Below are 22,624 nucleotides of genomic sequence, written 5' to 3' on the forward strand. Positions count from 1 at the left end.
CTTTATCAGTGGAAGAAAAAGAGAAAGCTATCCACTTTAAACAAATGTCACGTGCACCCCCTGCAAGGAGGCATTTTGTCATTCCTCAGAGATAAAACAAAAAGGTTAATCAGACATCACAAACGCTCTTCTCAACAGTCTAATGCCATATTTGTTTGTTTGTGTAAAAAAAGCTCCTGAGTGTGATATTGATTGCTCAAGCGAAGAGAATCCCAGTAAGATTTTCAGCTAAAATTCAATAAAAGAAAACATCCCAGTAGGCAACCTTTGGATGCTTGTTTGACTCTATTGATGTTTTAAAATCCTACAGCAAAAAACAACAACAACAACAAAAAAGACCAAGAGTCGTCGAGTTGCCTCATACCACCGACGGCTCTTTGTCACATATGTTTATCTGCTCCTTGTCCTCATGGCAACTCTTATCTGTCTTCGAACTTTCCCCTTTATTTGTGCAACTGATGAGAAAAAAAGTAAACAGACCAAATTTCAGCACTAAGGTCAATGAAAGCAGGACATCGCAGAGGAAGCTTCTCAGTTCGGCAAAAGAACATTTGGAGTCGCACTATAGGTCGAGATGCTCCCTCAGAAGATTAAAAAAATAAAGGAAAGAGCCTGATTTGATGATTAAGACCTGTGAGAAAGAGGCACTGAACTGAGTGAATAACCTCTCTGACGCTGGTCGAGTTTTGCAGATCAGGCTTGAAACCCATCAAACCATCTGAACCATGAAGCTTCCTGGGACAGTCATTCTTGCAGCAGCCACTGAAGACTTTAACAGTTCCCTGCTGATTCCATTACCAGGAAATGCAACAGGTATGATCATTTATCTAGACAAACGTGTAAACTTCCTGAGTTTTCTCAGTTGGAGTTTCTACACAGAACCATGTTTACTATCAATATTCTTCGCTGCAATACACAATCGAGCCTAGAGCATTTCTACTCACAGGTAAAATCTAGTTTGTGCTTTTGCTTGAAATATGCAGAACACTTACAAATCAGTTGGTGACAAAATATTCAAACTTTTTTTTTTCAAATTTTCCTCACCTTGCAGCCACAAGCGATGCATTTTGTTAGAAATTTGTATTACAGACCAACGCAATGTAATTTATGATTACAAATTTGAGGTGAAAAGAATACATTGTTCAAAACAAATTGTTGCAGGTGTATTCAGACTAAAGCCTCCTCAGTCAAAACTTTGTAGAGCCTCACTTTGCAAGTACAGATGAAACTGTCTATTGGAAGGACTGCACCACCTTTGCACAACTAGAAAATGCACATTTTGCCAATACACCTTTGCAAAATAGATGACCGAGAAGTTAATTTTCAAATCTTTCCAGATATTCTCCTTTGAATTTGTGTCTGTTCATTGGGGTTTTTGAACACACTAATATGATTCAGTCTATCCCACTGTAGCGTCGGCTGTATGTTTAAAGCTTTTATCACAAATTTAACAAGTTCTCTTCAAATATTGTCTCATTTATCGCCCTGGCGTCTCAAAGCCGTTTCTCTGTCCTGCTGTTGAAAAGTATTTCTGCAAGTTTATGCTGCCAACACCGTGTTTCACGGTGGGGATGCTGTGTTCAGTGTGACGTGTTGTTTTCCTCACTGCTGCATTCTGCATGCATGAGCATGCCCATTTCATCTGACATGGCCTGCTTGCTGTGTTTCTGTGGTCTTCATGGAGTTTCCACAGAGAAGCTGTAAATGGTCTCGTAAAATTGCACACAAATGCGGATTTTATTCACTGATTAGGTGATGTATGAATGCAGTTAGTTGAGTGGCTAATTTCATATGCTAACAACACTCTTTAGCTGTGAAAAAAATAAATAAATAAAATTTTCCCCCACTGCAATTATACGCTAATTTGTGTTTGTCCATCATATAAAATAATAACAACCAAGTTTGAGACTGAGACGTGGCAAAAAGTTTCAGGTCTATGAATGTTTTGCAAGGCAAAATTCATTACACATCAACATGTGATTTCAAGTCAATATTAGTTTACATTTCATAAATCTTCAATGATCTGAAAATCCTTCTTCCAATTAAGCCTGTGCGGAGCTGAATCAGGCTCTTTCTCTTCTGTCTTAAGTGGAATGCTTTTATCACCAGGCTGCTCTTCAAATCCATATAACTGCGAGGCGAACGTATTCTAATCTCTTAATTCAATCTAACTGATCTTTGACCACAGAAAGCCTTTTCCTTGTTAAATCGTAATCCCCAGCTGCCTCATCTGCTTAAACGAAGTGTGCAATTTGCAGACATTATTGCCTGGGGTCTGTAAAGACTCCACAGCAGCAGTCAAACACTGGCAGCGTGCGCTTCAGAGCAACATGGAAGGGAGGTCTGCCTGCCCGTAGTAAAATTAGCCAAAGGAGAGTGCTGGACTTTGCTTCACATTGACCTCTAGCTGTTTTAATTAAATGGGGAGTTTCCTTCTCCTCCTGAGTAATAACTGGCAGAGCTCCTCAGAGGGCCCTTGGCATTCACACTGAAAGCAGTGAAAAGTCTTCAAACTGTATAACCCTGCTTTTAATATCATCACACTCAACCAAACTGGACGATAAAACAACGGCCAGGTGATTCTGGTGTCCTGCATACAGGTGTTGGTTTCCACAGAGGGGAGATCAGAAATAATGTGCCCTAATTGATGAGGGGGATTAAGAGATATTATCTCCATCCTGGAATTTGTTTGGTTTTAACACCAAACAGACTCCTGATGTTCTCAGGAGGTTGTGACAGAAATGCCTCTGGAGCAAAGTTGTTTTGTTTTTCTCCCTTAGGCATATTTACTATAAGTAGCTCAATCATTAGCTTGGAATTGTTTTTCTCTCTTATCTTATGATCTGCAGATACACCAGAGTCCCTATTGTCAGCTTCCCAGTCCTATGGTGGTGGGAGTCATTGCTTCATATGTGCAGACAGAGCCACGGGTAAACACTATGGTGCATCTAGCTGTGATGGCTGCAAGGGATTCTTCAGGAGGAGCATTCGCAGCAACCAAACTTACAACTGCAGGTAAGTTTCATCACACCAAAATGTTTGCTTTGCTGCAGAAAACCCAGAATATCCTCTGTGAAACCATGTCAAACTCTGATTGGAGGAGTCGGGGAGCCCCACTTCATATGCTATAAAAGTTTCATAAAGGCTTTAGTGGCTCCAGGAGGAAACTGGTTAAGTTTAATAAAGTGTCAAAGCTGATGTCACTGGAGTGAATGTTGGAGACTTTGAAAGTAAAAACTAAAGTGTCATTGTACAACATCCAAGCGGTCTCTATATTTTTAATGGAGCTGATTACATAAGTAGCCCTGAAAGAACAGAGGCATACATGAACCCTAGAGAAATTGTGAATAATTGAAAATATAAACCCATAAAATCAAATAAACTCATACTCTCCATGACCAAAGCTGCTTTAATATAACACTTGGAGAAATGGGAGATGGAACACACTATGTTTGAGCCATCCGTACACAGAAATAGCTCAGACATACGTACGTGTATATGTACGTATGTACGTGTAATAAACAGACAAAAGGGTTTATTTGCGTAGCTCAAATATCCAAACATAGATTTCATCTCATCCCAAACAAAGATTTCATCTTTTCAATGTAGTTGATATGGCCATCATGTAGAAGCAGTTACTGTTTTTCCTTGTGATCCTATAGTACAGCACAGGACTATCCAAAGCATGGGAAGTTGACAACTCAATGAAAGCTTTCTGATTTTCTTAAATCAAACTTTGTTTGTTTTTTTAACCAATTGATGCCACAATTGTTACCTTGATTAATTTATAAAGTGTCTTGTAAAATGAATCTGCTCTATATAAATTAACTGAATTGACATGAGAATGCCGTTGTCTTCACTTGTAACAACTCTAAATATGCACACATGTTTCAACAATTTCAGGTTCAACCGGCAGTGTGTTGTGGACAAAGACAAAAGGAACCAGTGTCGTTACTGCAGACTGCGGAAATGTTTCAAGGCGGGAATGAGAAAGGAAGGTCAGAACTTCTTTTTAAAAAAGAAAATAGACAAATTGCCTTCAGTATTCAGACAGCACATTTTAATTAAACCACAAAAGCTTGCATAATTGTTTCCTATTATAATTCCCTTGTTTAAATGTGTGTGTTTAAATCAATTAAGATTTGTTTCAACTGAACAAAAGGAAAACGTTTTGATCTTTAACATGTTATTGTTCATCTTTGTCAGTGTGCTTGTGCGCATTGCATATAATCAGCCTCGTCTTTCACCGACTGACACATATGCAGAGAGAAAAGGTCTATTCTCCACGCATGAATAATTAAAATTCCTTAGCATGGACTAATATTTGGTTTGCATTTTCCGGAATAATGTTTTCCCAGCACTCTGAAGTGAAGGCCAGAGGCAAAAATTTAAATCTGTACTTCTCTAATTTGCCTGATTTCCATAACATGCTGCAACATTACTTCTGAGTTAAGCTCGAAGCACAGCTGTGGTAAAAGCAATACACAAGTCTCCAGCATGGCGGAGTTTTATACTTCACCTCTGAGCATGTTGTAACCATTTGCTCAAAATCTGGACTTAACTGCTGACCCGCAAAAAATCCTTTAGAATTAAATAGAAACTGTCAGTAAGGCTCAAAGGTGGCCAACAGCTCATTTACTTTCACATGTAGCTTGATTAATGTGTTTTCTAAGCCTCTGATGAATGATTACTGTGGGATGACGTTGTGTGTTTGACTTTGTAGACTCACTGAAATCAGTCTGAGGCCATTCAGAGTGCTGTTTATAATGAACTGTACATAAAAAGTAATCAAGAAATATGATATTGCTTCAAGAGCAGCAGGAGCTTATGTAATTAGCTGTTGAAGACGACATGTTTAAAACAATTACACATCAGAACTTGATTCAAACACTATCCGCTACTATGTGAAGCATAATCATAACTGTTTAATATCTTACAGTTTCTATAAAAAGTATTCACCCCTTTACGTTGCATCATTTCAATAAACAATGTCAAAGTGAAATTTAATTCTAAAAAATAATAACAAAACAAAAACTATGTAATTGCATGTCTATTCACCACCTTTAAAGTGTCTGATGTAATTCAACAGACGTCCAGTCAACTGATCCCAAGAGTCTAGAAATCACCTGGCTAATTATACCAACTGAGTGACATTGCAGTTACAAATTTCTGTCAGTTTTCTGGAAGTGAACAGCTATTTGTCGATTCATCATTTATACCAGCTTACAATGGCAGGGTTGGGGTGGTGTCCATCTTTATCGCTTGTTGGATGAGAGGTAGAGTATCTGCTGGACATGCAGAGCAAAAATAAAATAAAAACATACACTACAAACAACAATGCACACACACAGACACTCATCCTATTAGAGATGTTATCCCAACATGCATATTTCTGAACTGGGGAAAGGCCAGAGTACTGCATTGGGAGAACATGCAAACTTGACTCCAGGTCTAGATTTGAACCCAAGACCTTGTTGCTGCAAGCAATGCTGTTGCCTGAGTTCACACATAGTAGTGATATCTGTTTTGTTCAAAAATAATGACAGCTGTCTCACACAAACCTGGCAGGCTGTAATAATGCACAACAGCGTATATATGACCTGCTAGAAGAAAAAATTGAGTAGTTTTATAAAAGGAAGAACTTTACTTTTGTGGTTTATGTTATTACCCAGAATCAACAGCATCTTAGTGTAACCTGAGGATAGACAAAGTTCAATAAGGAAGCTTCTTTTACAGGGTGTGGAAGACAGAGGCTATATATGAAGGAACTAATGAACTTTTCTTAAGAAACTCTCCTTGTTTTGATATCCAGCTGTTCAGAATGAGAGAGACTGCATCAACCCCCACAGAGTCAAGGGACAACCAGTAGGAACTCTGTCCATCAACGTGTTGCTGCAGGCGGAGAACAGCGTGCAACAGGTAACACACTGCTTAGGCTCTCAGATTATCTGTGATGAATACTGATACTTCCCTATTCGTGACTGCAAAATGATCCCTTTCTGTTTCTGAGAATAACTTAGGTGAAGGTCAGAGATGAAAAAATCTTGGATTACATTTTAGACAGACTCTCCTCGGGTTGGATTTAGTTACTCCTAATTGAACTAAAGGACAAAATTGCACAGGGACCTCTTCTAATCATGGCCCATTTGATGTACCAAGAGGTCTGGCATTGAGATCTTTTGCCTTCAAGTACATAATAACAACCAGATATGTGTTTTTAACATTCAAAAGGAATGCATAGGGGGGGGAAAACAACTAGAAACCCTGAAGGTTGATTTTGAAGAATACAAGCAGTTTTCTTAAATACCAAATATCATTTGAGGAATGCAACATTTTTAACAAAAATCTACATGTAAAGCAAACACTTTCTTTTATTGTCATTATTATCAATGTATGTGTGAAAGGAGCTTATGGTGTGAAAGACGATCTTTGTTTTCTGTCTCTCTGTTCTGGGTTACTGTAGGAAGATGACAATGTAGCATGACATGCTAAGAGAAACACCAGTCAGCTCATGGTCAAACTTTTTCCCACTTAGACCAGGTTAAACTGATTCTTCTGCAGGCTTGTTTGCCCACTGACAGAACAAAAAAAGAAATCACTGAAATATTTCTATCAACTCAACAAAAGCTCATTTTAATTAGATAACTTGTATTGTAGGTTATTCTAAATCCATATTTACCATTGGAATTGAAGCACTTGCAAATGGTAGCTCGTCCCATTTGTAAGTAAAGCCTGGATTTGACTATTTTTATATCCTAAAATCTCCTGCCGTCACAGTTCTCCTACTCAAACCAATTAAATCAATGCTCAACTCAATCCAAATAGGGAATGAATGGAAATAAATGGCACTGAATCAAGCAAACCTTAATTAACTTTAAAGTGATTTAATTTAATAAGAACAATTCATTGGGCATTAGATGGCAATTTAAAAGATTGTATTGTACAATGTGTTCAATTGAAAAACTATGTGGATTTTGCCGTGTTTTTAATGAGAAAAAGTTTAAAGGAAGTTGACATTCTCTGGCGTCTGTTTTTATTTTCTACTTGAGCAAGAAAGCAGATTTTGAAAAGATTGAAATAAAATTATATTAAAAATAAAGCTGCTGTACTTGCGTAAGTGTTAGACCCCTTGACCACTGTTGCATTGTGCAGGGCTGCTTTTTGTTCTTAGCTTCTAGTTCTGTTCTCACCTCAGAGTCATAATATCAGCCCCAAGAAAACAGCCTGTGTGGGAGACGTGTTTGAATCAATGAAGCAACAGCTCCTCCTGCTGGTGGAATGGGCCAAACATATCCCAGAGTTTTGCAGCCTTCACATAGATGACAGGGTGAGAAGAGCTTTCGTTTATTCAAAGTGCTTTGATACTAAAAGATGCTGTACATATATATGAAGCAGAATCAATAAACAATGGCTTCGCTTACAGGCTCAGTGAATCACCAAATTACAGCAGCTTCCATTTAAGATATAAAACCTACATATATGTCCATTTGTAGGTAACTCTTCTACGAACCCATTCTGCTGAACATCTGATTCTGGGGGCAGCAAGACGATCGCTACCTTATAGTGACGTCATTCTTTTAGGTAAAATAACCTGTTTGAACACCATCCATTTCTGCAAAAATTGTTCCAATTATGCATGTTTTGTTTTCTTAATCAGGCAACGACTTTGTGATTCCCCTGAGAAGAGCTGAGTTGGAAATGTCCAGAGTGGCTATCAGAATCCAGGAGGAGCTCGTCAAGCCTCTCAGGGAACTGGACATCACAGACAAAGAGTTTGCTTGCCTCAGAGCCATAGTTTTCTTTGCCCCAGGTCAGGCCATACCTCTCTAAATCTGTGTTATAATTTATCTACCAAAACTTTCTGTGGCATCACAAGAACTGAATTCATTATCAGTTCAGGTCTATTTATATTCTTGCCATTTTTCCCCAGATATCCTTCTGAGTGGTGTGGCTAAACTGGATTTTAGGAGTAAAACATTTGGGTATATTGAAGTTCTTGACTTTCAGGCAGATTTGGCTGCCTGCTGAGATTAATGACATGCTGATCTGAGGTCCTTGGGGTAGAAGCAGAGTGAAGACCCAAAGAACGACGAACGAATTGCCACAAAGATTTCTCTTTGTTCAACAAAGTTCTTCTGTGGCAATGATTTAAACATATCATCCCTTAATTCATAAACCTCACAGCAGGATAACACTAAACTGTGTGTGTAGATTTACTGATAAGCTTTTAGAAAATCTTTTAACATTGTTCACAAATATAAAATATATTCCACTGATTTGCAACTGGAGACAGTTTTGATCTTTCTATTGAACAATCTTTTCCATTTATATCAAAGTAAAGGACACTTTTGTGTAATTCTCGGGATTTGGATTTATTTATGTGCAACACAACTATATTTAGAGATAATTGAAAATTTAGCAGAAAATAGTGACTATAAGTAATAAATGCATTGTTCAATAAGATGAGATCCACCACTTATTAACAGTCAATTAAATACTGCTAATAAGTATCTGACACACATTAATTCTACTGATTATTGAGAATGTATTAAAAATTGGGCATGACCTTTTAATAAAATACAAATAAAACCACTCTATCAAATTACTGCTCCTTTAAGATTGTTTCATTATATTTTAAGAGATTGTCTGTTTCTTGGTTGGTCTTAAATGTAAGCATCTTATGAAGCTGGGTCTGTTATCACTTTCAATCATTCTATTGAATAAAATCTCAAGATTTGACAAAAATAAAATTGGATTCATTTACAACTTTCTGATATTCTCAATCTGTGAAAGCACTTGGATGTTAAGATAATATTTACATCTTGAATCAACTGGATCATGATGTTATTTTGACTGGTCTGACATTTTAAGGAGACCTGTAGAAAAAGCTCTCAAAGTTGAATTCTCAAATTACATGTTTGTGTGAACCTTAGCAAGTTAAACTTTTAAAGTAGTTCTATAAAAATCATTTTTTTTCTTTTTTGCTTAAATCTCTTATTACACCTAAGTTTAACTATCCTGGTATTTTCTCCAGCAGACTGTCCAAGCCTGGAGAACCCTCAGGTGGTCCGATACTTGCGTCTCCAGGCCCACGTTCTACTAGAGGAAGTGACATGTGATCAGAGAGGAAGGCTAGGAGAACTTCTGCTGACTCTTCCTGCTCTGCAGAGTGTTTCCTGGCAGATGGTGGAAACGCTCCATTTGGCGAAGCTGCTCGGTGAAGCCAGACTGGACAGCCTGCTGCAGGAGATGCTGCTTGGAGAGGGAACGGCAACAAACCAAGGGCAGAGTGCCGGTAGGAAAAAAAGCACTATAATTATAAAATTAATACTAAAATTTCTCAAATGAACGGAGGTCTTCACTTACAGTTGGATTTGTTACGAATGTTTCCTTCGACTTTTAGGCAGCATCCTGAACTGTGAGCGTCAGAATGACCTCAGAGCTTCTCCTGCCACCTTCACCTCTGAGCTCCCGTGCTTCAACTTGTAAGTATCTCTTAGCAATTAAATGGAAACAATAGGTGATAATTTTATTTTGTCCAATAGTCTAGTTAAATTCACCGTTTAAATATCAACATAACAAATATGCCTTCTTCTATATAAGTATTTTCTGACATTTGTGGTTACTTAACACTGAACTCAACACTAAAAGCTGTGACTGATGATTTTTCTGTCAGGTCTTGCCGTCGTCCTGCTGCCCACACAGACTGGCACTGAGGTGTACAGACATGGAGAGGCTGCCAATGTGCCCACATTGTACCAGAGGTCCATGTCCGCTACAAGTAAACACCTAAAGGAGCAACAATTCAACTGAAGGATGAGAGGAGTCGTGCAAGGCTTTCAGAGGAACACAAGCAGGCATATAGAGACTCAACCACAAACTCAATAATGAAACGAAAACACCTAGAAATAAACAAGTTGCTTACTCCAGCTAGCATTTATTGAACTAAAGTTCTAAATATATATACATATATTACTGTTTTGAATACATTTGAAAAGTGAAGTTTCAATCAAACAAGTGAACTGATAAGAATAGAGAGGAAAAGAGTATTTCTGATATTGGAGTCACTGAACTGAAGTGAAGTGTGGTGTCCAGCAGAGGGCACTAAATGCTATTATTTGACATTTTCAAAAGATTGATTTTATAAATGAACACAACAAGGAAATAGTTTACTTTTAAATTCCCTTAACTACCTCTTTATGTACCCAAAACTGACAACACAACTTCTCTTTATTCAAAGATAATTCTCTTGGTCCAGAAATTGAAGAAATCTGAGTCTTCAGACCAAATGCTAGCAAATCCCACTCTGCACTGAGGAGCAGAGTGGGAAGGGGTGCTCTGCGAGGTGGGAAGTAGGCTGGCGAATGTAGCTTTGTGGAAATAGGCTGATGAGAACAAGCATTTAGGCACCCTTGAATGGTTTCCATAGGATATTCAGGAATTTGTCAAACATGCATGAAAGAATCAAAGCAACACTCCAGGTATGTTTTTGATAAAGGAATAACATAGTAGCATAATATAAAGCTCTAAAAAGTCAATTTTAAAGAGGAACAAACATCTATGGTAATCATAATACATAATTTGAGAGTTTGAGCTCAGGGCGCTAGCAGTTTTAGTTTGTAGTCATTATTCTAGAAGAAAAAAGCTCCTTTAAAGTAAAATGAGCCTTTTAAAGTTTATATAAATTGCATTGAGACAGAGAAATATGACCAGATAAGATCTGTGATCATTCAGCAGCAATGCAAAAGAGCAGGCACTGGAGCTATTTAAGCTTTAAAAGAAGAGCCACACGTGAATAAGAAAACAACATACCAAATCTTTCTTTTAGGAGTGCTGTAAAAAGTGCTTTACTGTCAAATAAATGTTGTTCCATTCAACTAAAGAAGACTGAAAAAAGCTTAAATGTCACTTCAACTTCAAACTAGTTATAAAGTGAAGACACAAACATCATCCTGTTTAGGGTTACTGCATCCTTTTTGGGGTTTAAACAGCATTACTACAAGATGTCTGCAAATTGGAAAAGTTCCCATTAGAGGGTCAGGCTTGTTGATTCATCTCTTAAAGCAAAACTAACTGAGGAAGTATGGCTTTTATTTTGAAGAAACATACAAAATGACTCCCCGTCTTTTATTAAAAATTTGATTGGACTAACTCTTTTAGATTGTTATTCTGGTAAAAGATCCAATGGGGACCTAATTTCAGTTTTACAGTACAGTGCACCAAATTTCTTATTTAAAATTGTATGGTGGTCATGCACTCTAACAAGCCACAGCTGTTTGTCGTGCAGGCATTTAAAAGATTAATGCAAGTTAATCTTCAGCCTGTCCAAGGTCAGCTTGGCCCCTCAATGTTACTCCACCCCAATAAAAATTGTGTGAATAGTTTGTGCTAGTTTGCCTCGCAAACATTTTTGTCAGTATGACAAACATGACAAACAAATAGGGAATGAATTTTTATTCATTCCCTATTTGGATTGAGTTGAAGTAGCTATTGTCTACTTCAATAGTCATATGTAAGCTACAGCCCCATCTGGTGGTCAATAATTTTAGAATTTCTTCTTTTATATTTTAAAAACATTTAAGATTACATTTGCATGAACACAGAAGTTTACAGCTGTTAAATTGGAAGAATATGGGAGGGCAAGCTTCACTCAATTAGTTTAGATTGTAAACTCATCTCTGTGAAATAATTATATTATGGTATTTTCCAGTTGGCCGTAGTGAAGAATGACTGCAGCCACAATTTATACACTTGTAAACGTCGGCTGACATTTTTACAGGCAGGGGATTTTGATTAAAATACATCAACATCAGAGTTCACAGACAACAACGCCAACCAGAGCAATCTTTGAGCTCCAAATCAGTGCTTGGATTGCAGAGTTTAACATAAACTGACCACTGCACTGACCTGCTGGGTTTGTTTGACCAAGAGAGTTCAGACAGAGGAGTGATGTAGGCATGGTGAAACAGCTGTGTTTGCTGAGACAAGGCAGAGATGTGTGTGTTGATTTTCTCTTCTGTAGCCTTCCAAGAGTTTCACAGTGCAGAATTTGGGTCAAAATCCAAACAATATAATGAGTAGTTGTGGTGTTTTAGAGCAACATAATGATATATGTGCATTAGAAAGCTTTACAGTTGTGTGACGAGTGTCAGCAAAGAGTGAAAGGACGGAAAGCACCTGTGTACACCAACGCAAAGACACGTCACTGGGACAAAACTGCAACCCAACCACTGTTTGAGTTCTACCATTGCAGACAAGCAGAATGAAAAACACAAGGATGCATAACAAATTTCAAATAATCAACTAGTAGATAATCATTTTGCAAAGCATAATATCTTCAAAATGCACAGTTGTGTCCTCATGACAATTATTCATAGATCAAGACAAACAGTTTCTCAGTGTATTGAGAAACTAATGGTGAATTTCCTGTTACAGAATGGGTTCCATGGGAAAACAGGCATAGAGTCAAACTGGTTTCATTTTTTCCCCAATGGAAGATACCTGATCCTGTGGAGAGGAAAGGAGCATCAGTATCTCAGTTTGTCATACAGCTAAGCAGAATTTTTACAGGATTGAATCGTTTTTGTTCTCACTTAAAACTTCTGCCTGATACAAGATAAAGACCCAGAGCAACTTTAGTTGAACCTGGCTTTCCTCTGATAATATTGCCCCTAAGCAAATATGCACAGCGTACTTTTGATGGCCAGCCCTATTTCAACACTAATAGATGCCAATGTTAGATGACTACCAGTGAGTTTTGGACACCTACCAAGAAAACAAAAAGAAAACCCAGGCTTGGAAACACTTTTGCCTTTAATATAACATTGTCCAAAAAAAACAAAAAAGACAGAAACATGTGTTTGACAGAGTGCAAGTTTTTCCATAACACTCAGCTGTAATTAAAAAAAATGTCCCTTCAATATATTTAGCACATCTCACATTTTCTACACTTCCACATTAGATTGTAGGATCTACCAGAGGCTGCATTGCAGATGGTGAAACTGCACTGAGGGCAGCATCTGCCTTGTATATAAACTGATTGGACAATTAGTCTCCAGCGTGGAGAGAAAAAAAAAACTTTCCACAAACTTGAATCTTTGTCAATTAGACATTTTTCCATGAGAGCCTCAAAGCTACAGGGAGCACCTCAGAGCTTTTGTTGTCAACATGAGTCTTCTATATCACATCGTCTGAAATGCATGTGTTCAAATCATTTTGTTGCTGGGTTTTCAGTTTCAGTTTATTCTGCTTGGTTGAAGTATTGTTCACTTCAATTCCTCTTTTATTTTAGGAGTGTTTCTTTTCTCCTATTTTAGTACCTGGGCTTTTCAGTTCTTGCAGTATTATTCATTGTTTCCACCTGCGTCTTGTCACCTGGACAGTGTATGCATAACCTTGTCTTTCCCTCTCTCTTTTTTTTCCATCTATACACTTTGTCTTTCAGTCTAATCTCAAGTGATGTTATTTTGGCTGTTTTAAAAAGTTTCTATTGTCTGTCTGGGTTCTGCAGCACATTCAGTTCTTCTATGTTGATAAAAGCCTCTTGAATCCATCAGTCACCTGTCTCCCATGTTTGGACTTTTTATAATTTCTCCACGCATCAGTTTCACGATTGACAAAACTGCGTCAGTAAAAAATAAACTGCATGTCAAACTGCGTCCATAAGAAAGTTAAGGGATTAAATAAATAATACATTTTAAAAGTTTGTCATCAAGAGGTTTACCTTTGTATCAACTTGCAAAAGCAGCCATGCCAACAAATCCATGACTCTTATGTCTTTAGTGAACGTCTGTTATGCTTATTGTTCAAATATTTGCTGTCGAGGACCACTGCAAAAAAAATCAAACAGAAGTTTTCAAGAAATGCAGAAAGGTGTTAAATAGTTGATTGTCAAGCTGAACTTGTTACAGTTATATTGTTGTGTTTTGCAAGAAACTGAAAGCAGGTGATAGATTGGCCTCCATCAGGGCACATCAGAACAGAAAAACCCACAAAAGCACCACAGCTGTCATCGCAAAGCAACAGCTGGGACCAACAGAAACTGCTAGAAACAGACAGACACTGATAAACAACGTGCTTTAGACTTAAAATGTGTTGACTTTTTCTTATTTATTGGTGCATATTAGATAAAGAACATAAATTATATTCTTTGCCAATGAAAAAATATATTAGCAATAGAGCAACTATTTCTAAGAAAGAGAAATCTCACAAATATCTTAAAATACCACAACTTTCTTTCCATTGAGAAAAACTGCACAACACCCTCACACCCACAGCACCTAGAGACTTGTTTCTCACTCAACAGAGCTCACTGGTTCCAGGAAAGCATCCCAACTAAAGTAGCATTTTCAGGTCAACTTGAAGATGTATTGCGTCAGCAGGCCTGTTAGGAGAGTCTGTTGGTCAGCAGTTTTATCTCCCTTCACTCCCTACAACAGGAAAACACCACACTGAGTAACTGAGACAGTTTGCTAAGACGTCAAGCTGCAGCCACCACTCCCAAAATATGAATTATGGTTTGTGGAGAGACAGGTTTTTTTGTTTTTAGTTTGGTTTTGCTACTCCCCTTTTTGAGCAGAGACTAAACCTAGCTTTAAATATAGGTTTTATTACAAACACAACTATCCTTTAACCCTTTACTATTATTGTCGGTAAACTATATTTCTGGAGTGCGTTTTATGCAGTCCTAACAAATTAATGGGCCGTCTTGACAAGAAACAGGCCATGTTGAATAAAGTCCAGATACACAAAGAGAAACATTCCTATAGAGTGAAAACATTTTTGCACAATTACACAGAAAAAGCAAATATACATTTATCATAGCTGTCTAGAATTGTAATTTGTCTACATAAAAACAATGCCAGCATGAGCCAAAAATAGAAATAATGTTAGGTGTTTAACAATAACTAACAAGGTATGGTCTTGTGTTCAAATAAATAATGAGGAAATGAATCTAGCTAAAAGAATGTGTCTTTTCTTTTGTAAAACCTACCAAAACGCTTAAAGAGGGCACCAACACTCAACTTATCTGGGAAGCAAACCTTTCCCAGACCCCATTCATTCCCACTGTGTGAGAAGAAGCTCAGAGGGAGTTTCCAGGCCCTACTACAACAAACTCACCGTCACCAGCTTGAACTTGGGCTGTGATGCTCAGTCTGACATTTGTCTTGGCAGGAGGAGTCAGTGCCAGCATGACAGCAGATGACATTTAAAGCATGGGAAAGGCAGTCTCGGGGTATTAAGAATTCGAATTGGCAACACAGAAATAGCAATGGTTGGCCATGAAGTGGTTAGTGAGGGACCAAAGTGAAGAAAAACCAACAGCGGCATAAAAAAAATAAATAAATAACGAGTTCTTTGATAATGAACAATATGGAGAACTTTGAGGTTCAGGAAAATCACAGGAGGAGTAGGTCATGGAGAGCATAGGCTGCGTAATGGAAGAATCCAGCAAGAAACAATGACAACCAAAAGCTTAAATATTAAGACAGGGCTGGAAAATGACAACTGAACCAGATGAACTAATCAGAGGAAATGAGAGACTTGGGGCAAAATGAAAACTTAGCAAGAGAGACTAGCATAAAATGGGCTTCCAAATCAATCTGAAACTATGAGAAATCGAATCCAAAATATAAAACTTTAGTAGCAATAATAACTGAATATGGCTATTAGTAATGTCAGATCATTATTTCCAGCCCAAAACTCATTTAAAAGGTGCGACAACAAGCAAAATGCCATTCAATAGTGCTACATGGAGCATGAAGCACAAAATGACTATATTTCAAGAAATTTAACATCACCTTTAAAAAGAAATACAACAAACCAACAACCAGCAACCACAGGAAGATTAGAGCCAGTAAAGGTGAAATGTCAAACAGCCTCCAAAAACATATTTCCAGATAGGCTCCATAACAACTCTATTTATCACAATCGGTGAGCACACACACTTATAAAAAGCTACTTCTACATAACTACGCTTGAATTTTAGTGCAAACATTGATGCAGAGTAGACTGTAGGCTGGAATGCACAACTTTAGTCCTTTCCTGAACTAAAACATCAGTACATGGTTCTGTCAAATTTCTATAAAAACTGAAGTTCATCTATTGATTGATTGATCCTGAATGCACGTCCATCAAACTTGACAGGAGCGGCAGGCCAACAGGGTTTCTAGGGCCATTGAAAGAAGCTCTTTCAATCCGTGCATTAGTTGCAGAAAGGTTGCGCACTTTGATAGCACCAAGTGTTAAATTCCAAAAGCAGTCTTATATTTTTGCCCACTTCAGCATTTTAAGTCCAGATCTATCACTGCACTTTCACTAAGTTGCTACTAAAACTAGCATAATTCCGGCGTCCACACGTTCTTCGTTGTCAACACAGGTAATAACAAATCAGTCAGTGATGATGGATACAGGTCATTGGTTGAAAATGGTTCCAAAAGTTTAACTCAACATGGAAAAGCATCTGATCCATACCCTAATTTAGAAGGTGGCAGTGATGCACCTAAAAGTTGTTTGCCAAACCCCATAAAGAAGAAAAGAAGAAGAAGAGAAACTCTACATTGAATTCAACCATGCCCAACATCAAAATTGGGCATGGTTGGGCATAACATCTGTGCAGAAACCGTGAATCTTGCAATCTTACAACTCTGGCAGCAAGACCATTCTAACCATAGACTCGAACAATAATAAACTGTGACATAATTAGAGAATCATGTAAGGATTACAAAAGAACCATAAGTGCTAACAATTAATCGTCTCTGTATGAAGAGAAGAAAAATAATGGCACCTGCCTGCAGTTACAGCCCCTTAATGAACTATGTTAAATCAGAAAACTCTAAAAGAAAATAGTGAGTTATGTATTCACAAACTGAAGAGAAATTACAACATCACTCAATGATTGAAGACTTAAAGGAGAGGTAAATGTTTTCTTACAATCGCAGACAAGACATGAATCAAGTAGAAATATTTCCAAAGTATGCACTCCTTCTTAGAGTCACCTAGTCAAAACCCTTCAGCACTAGAGAAATAAATACACCAAACACTAAATTTATTACTTTTTCTCAGAAAATATACTGTAATTCTAATGCTTTAACAAAAGGTAAAAGCTGTTTTAATTCTCTTTCTTCAAGTCAGACTGATGCTTCACATCTGCCCTGCATACTGTTTTCAGTTCTTTATAATAAATGGCTGCCACGCAAAGTTGAGGTTAGTAGCTATAGGTGGGGAATCTCTTTTTCTCAGAAACAAGAATTGTCAAGTTAATGTGAAGAGAGTATTCCAGAGTCATTGGAAACAGAAATTCTTGAGCTCTTTAATGTTTACTTTCCACCCTCCAAAAAAGGGAGAAGAAGTTCGTAGTAAGCTTTTTTTTATTTCTTTTCTTCCCCCATTTGCTTACTACACTGGAGTTGTATTGCAAATATGCATTCACTGTCACTAGAGCTCACATAACATCTGGCAGAAGATGGCAAAATGCACAAAAGTCTAACCAGGTCAATCAGAATTACTTAATCATAAAGTGAAAATATTAGGAGCAAATGATACCATTTTCTTATTTATTCCTTGACAGTATCCATTACAACTTTGGGACTGCAGATAAAAATCCATCTAAAACATGTATTAATGTTACTGTTTTTTTCTTCATCAAGTATTCTTCAGAGTAAAAGTCCAACACAGGAGATTGAAATGCGTTAGAAAACCTACTATTCCCTATTTGTGCAGAGTTTTGTCTAAAGTGCAAGTAGTAAAAACTGACAGCAGAAAGATTCCAATGAAGTTCTGCGAAGGAAACCTCTGCAGTAATAAATCATACTTCTCCATTAATTAGTGTTGGGTTTTGTTTTGTTTTTTATTGTATAGTTGTGAAAAGGAAGTACGCATTTGCCTTGTAACCTTAATACATCAAATGTTCTCCAGCGGCTCCAGAGTTTCTCCTGGTTTAGCTCTTACACAAGCCGTCTGTCGGCAGAGCTTTTTAAACAGACAATACCACTGGCACTCAGGCTTTGTTTACTTCTTCTGAACTTTCCGCTTCTCTTGCTGTTCCACTTGGAACAAAGTGCCGACAAACTCTTGTGCTACTTATTGGTCTCATCTTTTTATCATGGAGGACAGAAAAGGCACAAAAGAAGCAACCATCCATTACTGGTGTGTGATTTTGTGCCATCTTCACCGTGTGATGACAGATTCCCAAACTGGGCTATGAGTGAGGCCTTTGTTACAGCACCTATAATGAGCTTCTCCATCTTTACACTTTGCTTCTGACAGCCGGTTTATGTAGCAGTGCAGCATTTTATGAACTTATCGCCAGACAAATACTAGGCTAATGAGGCAGCTTTGCGAAAGAGAGCTATTTCTGACTTCAAGGAATCCCAAAGCGTTCAGTGGAAAAGTTTAGCTAGTTGTATATTGTGGAGAAAAAAAAAACAAAAAAGTAAAGACTGGAGAATTGCTACCCATGGTTGAGCATTTCTGTGCAGAGCTAAATTTATGATTAATTTCTCAATCAAAGTGTTTTAGTGCAACCCCAGTATTCATATAATTAACAGTTATTTTTCCAAATTGCCGACTTTGTACTCAAAACTGAACCCTATCCTTCAAATACTTGGTTGAGTGTTAGGAATGTGCTAAATTATTGTGACCCTCTGTGAGGATCAATGTTGAAAATCACAATAGATTACAAGACTTGCAGCTTTTCGTTACTTTTTTCACATTAGCACAAGTTTAAATATATTTGAACACGGAGAAGAGAATGTCTTCTAAACTAAGGACTGTTTTATACCACGGTACACGGTTCTGATCAAATAAATCTGCAGGCATTCAACATGTGGATCATGAAATGCTTTTCCGAGAAGCATAGTGCATCTCAAGAAAGAAAGAAAAACTTTCTGCGGGACCATACCCTCAACTGCTATATGACACGTTTATATTTCCAGTGTCAGGAAGCGTTTCTGTGTCCCACTTGGCTGAATACACTCCATCAACAAAGATTACTCATCATTTCCCTGAAGAAGACTCCTTGCTTTCCCTGTCTGCTTTCTTTTTCCAGGAATAAAACTAATTCCCAAGGAGGAAACCAGCCCGTGACAAACTCTGGGGGATCTAAGACTGACGACAATATGCAGATTATCTATCAAAATTAAAAAATGTAAACATCAATAGGGATGGACTCCTTTCTTGGAGGATTGTTAGAAAAACATCCATGAATGCTTTGACTATCTCATTTAATCATTTGTTCAATGATTTTAGAGATTTTTAGCTGTCAAAGGAAGATTTCTCATTTTGTGCTTAATGGGAATAAGACATTCATTAGTCATAACTCTTGTAAAAGTAGCATCATTTTCTACCAAAGACTGGTTGATCTTGGAGACGTTTTTGTGGTTATGTTAGAGCAGAAAATTTATTTTTTTTAAACTGGACAGAAAAGATGTTGCAATAGAAGGGAAGAATGCTGTGTCAACAACGTTTTGGCATGGAAATTTTGTTCAAGTGATCCAGAGATGATAAAAAACACAATAATCAACTACTTTATGAGACACACTCACTTTCCTTTTCCATCTTGGGACTTCTGTCTTTATTGATCCCATATCCCTTTGGCTTTGACCCTGGACGAAATCGGTCAGCAAAGCTTGGTCAAGAAACAATCCTTAAAATAAACATAAATGTGAACAGTACTGTAAATGTTCTCATCAGACAAACAGCATTGTGAAACGTTTGTCTTTTTTCAATCTATGCATTCTGTTCCTTCTACTTTTACAACAATTGTTTGATTAACAAGCAGCTCAAAACTCGTTACTATCAACAACATTTTTACTCTGTTGGTCCAGGATCAATTTTATTTTAAAAAATCAGAAATTCCTCCACTTGGACTGTCTTTCCTGAACATGCTCTTCTATTTTATTTTATTTTTTTCATCACTTCCTTATTGCGTGAATTCTGCTCCGTATGTCTTACAAGTGACCCAGATCTTGGCTGTAGATCCCGTTTGCAAACTGCACACAAACACCACATGGCTTTTCCGCAATAACAATGGAAAACTCCACATCAAAGCTCAGCAGAGGAGAATTTAGGCTTGATTTATTTAGTCTTCATGAAAATCCATTTCAGTCACAGAAAAACTGTGTTGAAAAATTAAGTTATTGTAAAACACAGCGAGATTAAATGACTATAAATCCTCATTTTTTCCCTGTCTTCTTTGTTTGGGATTTTAATTTGTACTAAACAGAGTCAATATGCCAGAAGACCATTAGTCAGCTTTTTAGCGGTCTAGACCCATTAATTCTGAGAAAGTATTTCCAACTAATCAGCCATATTTTAACTGTGATTCAAAAACAAAACATTAAAACATGAAAAAATTTGGGCATCAAAGTCTGTATTTAGCTTAACAAACATTGGTTTCTGTTTGGAGAGGTTTTAGTTGGTAACAGATTATTCTTGTTATCTGTTGTACCTCTGTGAGATGTTCGTCTGCAGAATAATTACTCTGTAGATGAAAACACAGAATTTGTCGATCTCAGACTGTCCTACAAGGTTTAGAGAGAATAAATCGGTATTTTCAGACATAAATCCTTTTCACGTCCTAAATTCTGTGGAGGACCTCCCAAGATCAACAAAAGATCTTAGCAAATAAATGTTTTCTGCAAACTCAAAGCAATATAATTTCTATTTAAACTAAAATTGGCTCTATAGTGTCAGCCAAGATAAAAAGTCAACGATTTGCTTCTGTCAAAATAAATAACAAATGGTTAATCAAAAATATTTTCTACGTTCATTAAAGTCTAACTTATCAAAAGCTTCTGACCTTGTCTTGATTTATGCTAGTTTGAGGAGTAAAGTTTGGGAAAAGAAAAAAAAGTTTTCAAATCTGACATTTGAATGGGTCAGATCCTCAGCTCAGAACCGCCTTCGCTGAAAGATCAGAAAACTTCACTAAGGCTCAGATCTCACCGCCTCCCAGTGATAGAAATCCAAGCGTGAACGCTGTTTTCTGGCTTGAAACCCATTCTGTAGTCAGAAGGGAGTGGCTGGTTTACATGACCCGTTTAGTCAATGTTGGGTAATTTACCACTCTAGATCTTTCCAGAACCAGAAACTGTACGAAGGGGTCTTTTCATGCTTAACCCCTTCTTAGTTCAAGTCAACAACTTCTCTACTGTGCAGCTGAACAACTAATCATGGAATATTTCAGAAAAATGTTCCTTAATTTCAGTGGTAGAAGAAAGTATATACTTTGAACAAAACATTCCAGTGTCAAAGTATTATTCCTGCATTATGAACAAACAGGGATTTAACCAGTCTTACCACTACAATGGTTTTAGTCACAAGAGTCGAGTAGGAAGTTTTTCAAAGTAGGTAGACACAGCTAAAAAGTCAGATTTGATAATTAAATGAATTTATCGGAAACTTCAATGACCAGACCAGCTTACTTAGTTTCATGTGGTGTCTGGGTGTTTCAGACATGAAAGTGTGCTGATTCATACGGTCAAGAATAATGACTAAATCTTTTAAAGTTTTTATTGGGATTTGGACAGTTGTGTTGTTCAGTAACTTTCCAAATTTGAACACAAGCCTTGATTGGCAATGTGTGTCTTCAGAAACAATCCAAAAGACACTGAAAAACTCAACTTAATACAGCTGAAACAGTATAAGCTAGGACAATATTCAAATATGTAAACAAAAGATTGCGTAAGCAAAAGTCCAATATTTCGCAACTTTTGCCTCCACTAAAACACTGTAATAAAAAGCACATTTTGAGACAGAAGAAACTAAGGCTGGAAAAAAAGTTTTTTTCATCAAAGCTATTTGGGGATTTACATGGGAATACAAATCTTTATTTTCTCTGACAATGGGAGTAAAACAGTCATTCCACAGCTGTTTATCAGCAACATGTCAAGGGTCCTGTCCAACCAGGGCTTAACTGAATCTGAACATCTGCCTTTGTCAAAAGCCCTGCAGTAAGAGGGGTTACTAGAGTATAACTCGACTCTTTCCCAGTAAGCTGTAAATGAAGCAACAGCATGTACATATACTGTATTCTACAGTTCACTGCTGAATAGAAACTGTATGTTGGCATATGAAATTGACAATAAAGATGATTCTTTCTGTCTCCACTCCTTTTAAGGAGTTGCTGACTGAAATATCTGCTGGCAGATTGTGTACTGTTTGTGGTTTCTGAAAAGTGATCGCTATAGCTTGCTGATCCCGTCCTCTTGGATCTGTGCGACACGAATGTGGTCAGTGATACCGCTCCAAAGACAACAATCAGATCCTGGGTGGCCTTCATCTCAATTTCATTCAGATTTCATGTTAAACAGAAATTGGCGAAATACTCTGGACAAAGTACATTTAATAATCTTATGAATGAAACGCGCCACTCTTTGGCTGATGAAAGCTTGAGTTCTAGAGCACCGTTGTAGAAAACTACATCTACAGTACAGTGAAACAAATACATTTCAACTGCTTCAGCTCAAAAATTGTATCTTTACAAAGGTTTTCAATATCGGAAACATTAATTCCCATTTAGTCCTGGAAACCTGGAGGAAATAAATCAATAAAAATAATAATCAATAAATCAATTTCAGTTTTAAAAATGTATCTTGAAACATCTTTAATAAAAGCATAAAAA

The 22,624-nt window shown here is 37.3% G+C and overlaps 1 protein-coding gene across 2 annotated transcripts; it reads left to right on the forward strand.

Moving 5' to 3' along the window:
* The first annotated feature begins 516 nt into the window (after positions 1-516).
* Positions 517-22,137, forward strand: hnf4b (hepatic nuclear factor 4, beta). 2 transcript variants are annotated; one of them, XM_055036626.1, is made up of 10 exons: positions 517-813; positions 2,850-3,015; positions 3,904-3,998; positions 5,813-5,919; positions 7,196-7,327; positions 7,494-7,581; positions 7,658-7,810; positions 9,035-9,295; positions 9,404-9,485; positions 9,677-22,137. In XM_055036626.1, the coding sequence occupies exons 1-10, from the start codon at positions 726-728 to the stop codon at positions 9,714-9,716; spliced, it is 1,212 nt and encodes a 403-aa protein (XP_054892601.1). In that variant the 5' UTR covers positions 517-725; the 3' UTR covers positions 9,717-22,137. The 2 variants fall into 2 exon arrangements, with proteins under 2 accessions (XP_054892601.1, XP_054892602.1); XM_055036627.1 differs by having other exon boundaries at positions 9,038-9,295.
* Positions 22,138-22,624: the final 487 nt, after the last annotated feature.

Source organism: Poeciliopsis prolifica, unplaced genomic scaffold (assembly GCF_027474105.1).
Source record: "Poeciliopsis prolifica strain line A6 unplaced genomic scaffold, Auburn_PproV2 SCAFFOLD011, whole genome shotgun sequence".
In the NCBI taxonomy this organism is placed as follows: Eukaryota; Metazoa; Chordata; class Actinopteri; order Cyprinodontiformes; family Poeciliidae; genus Poeciliopsis; species Poeciliopsis prolifica.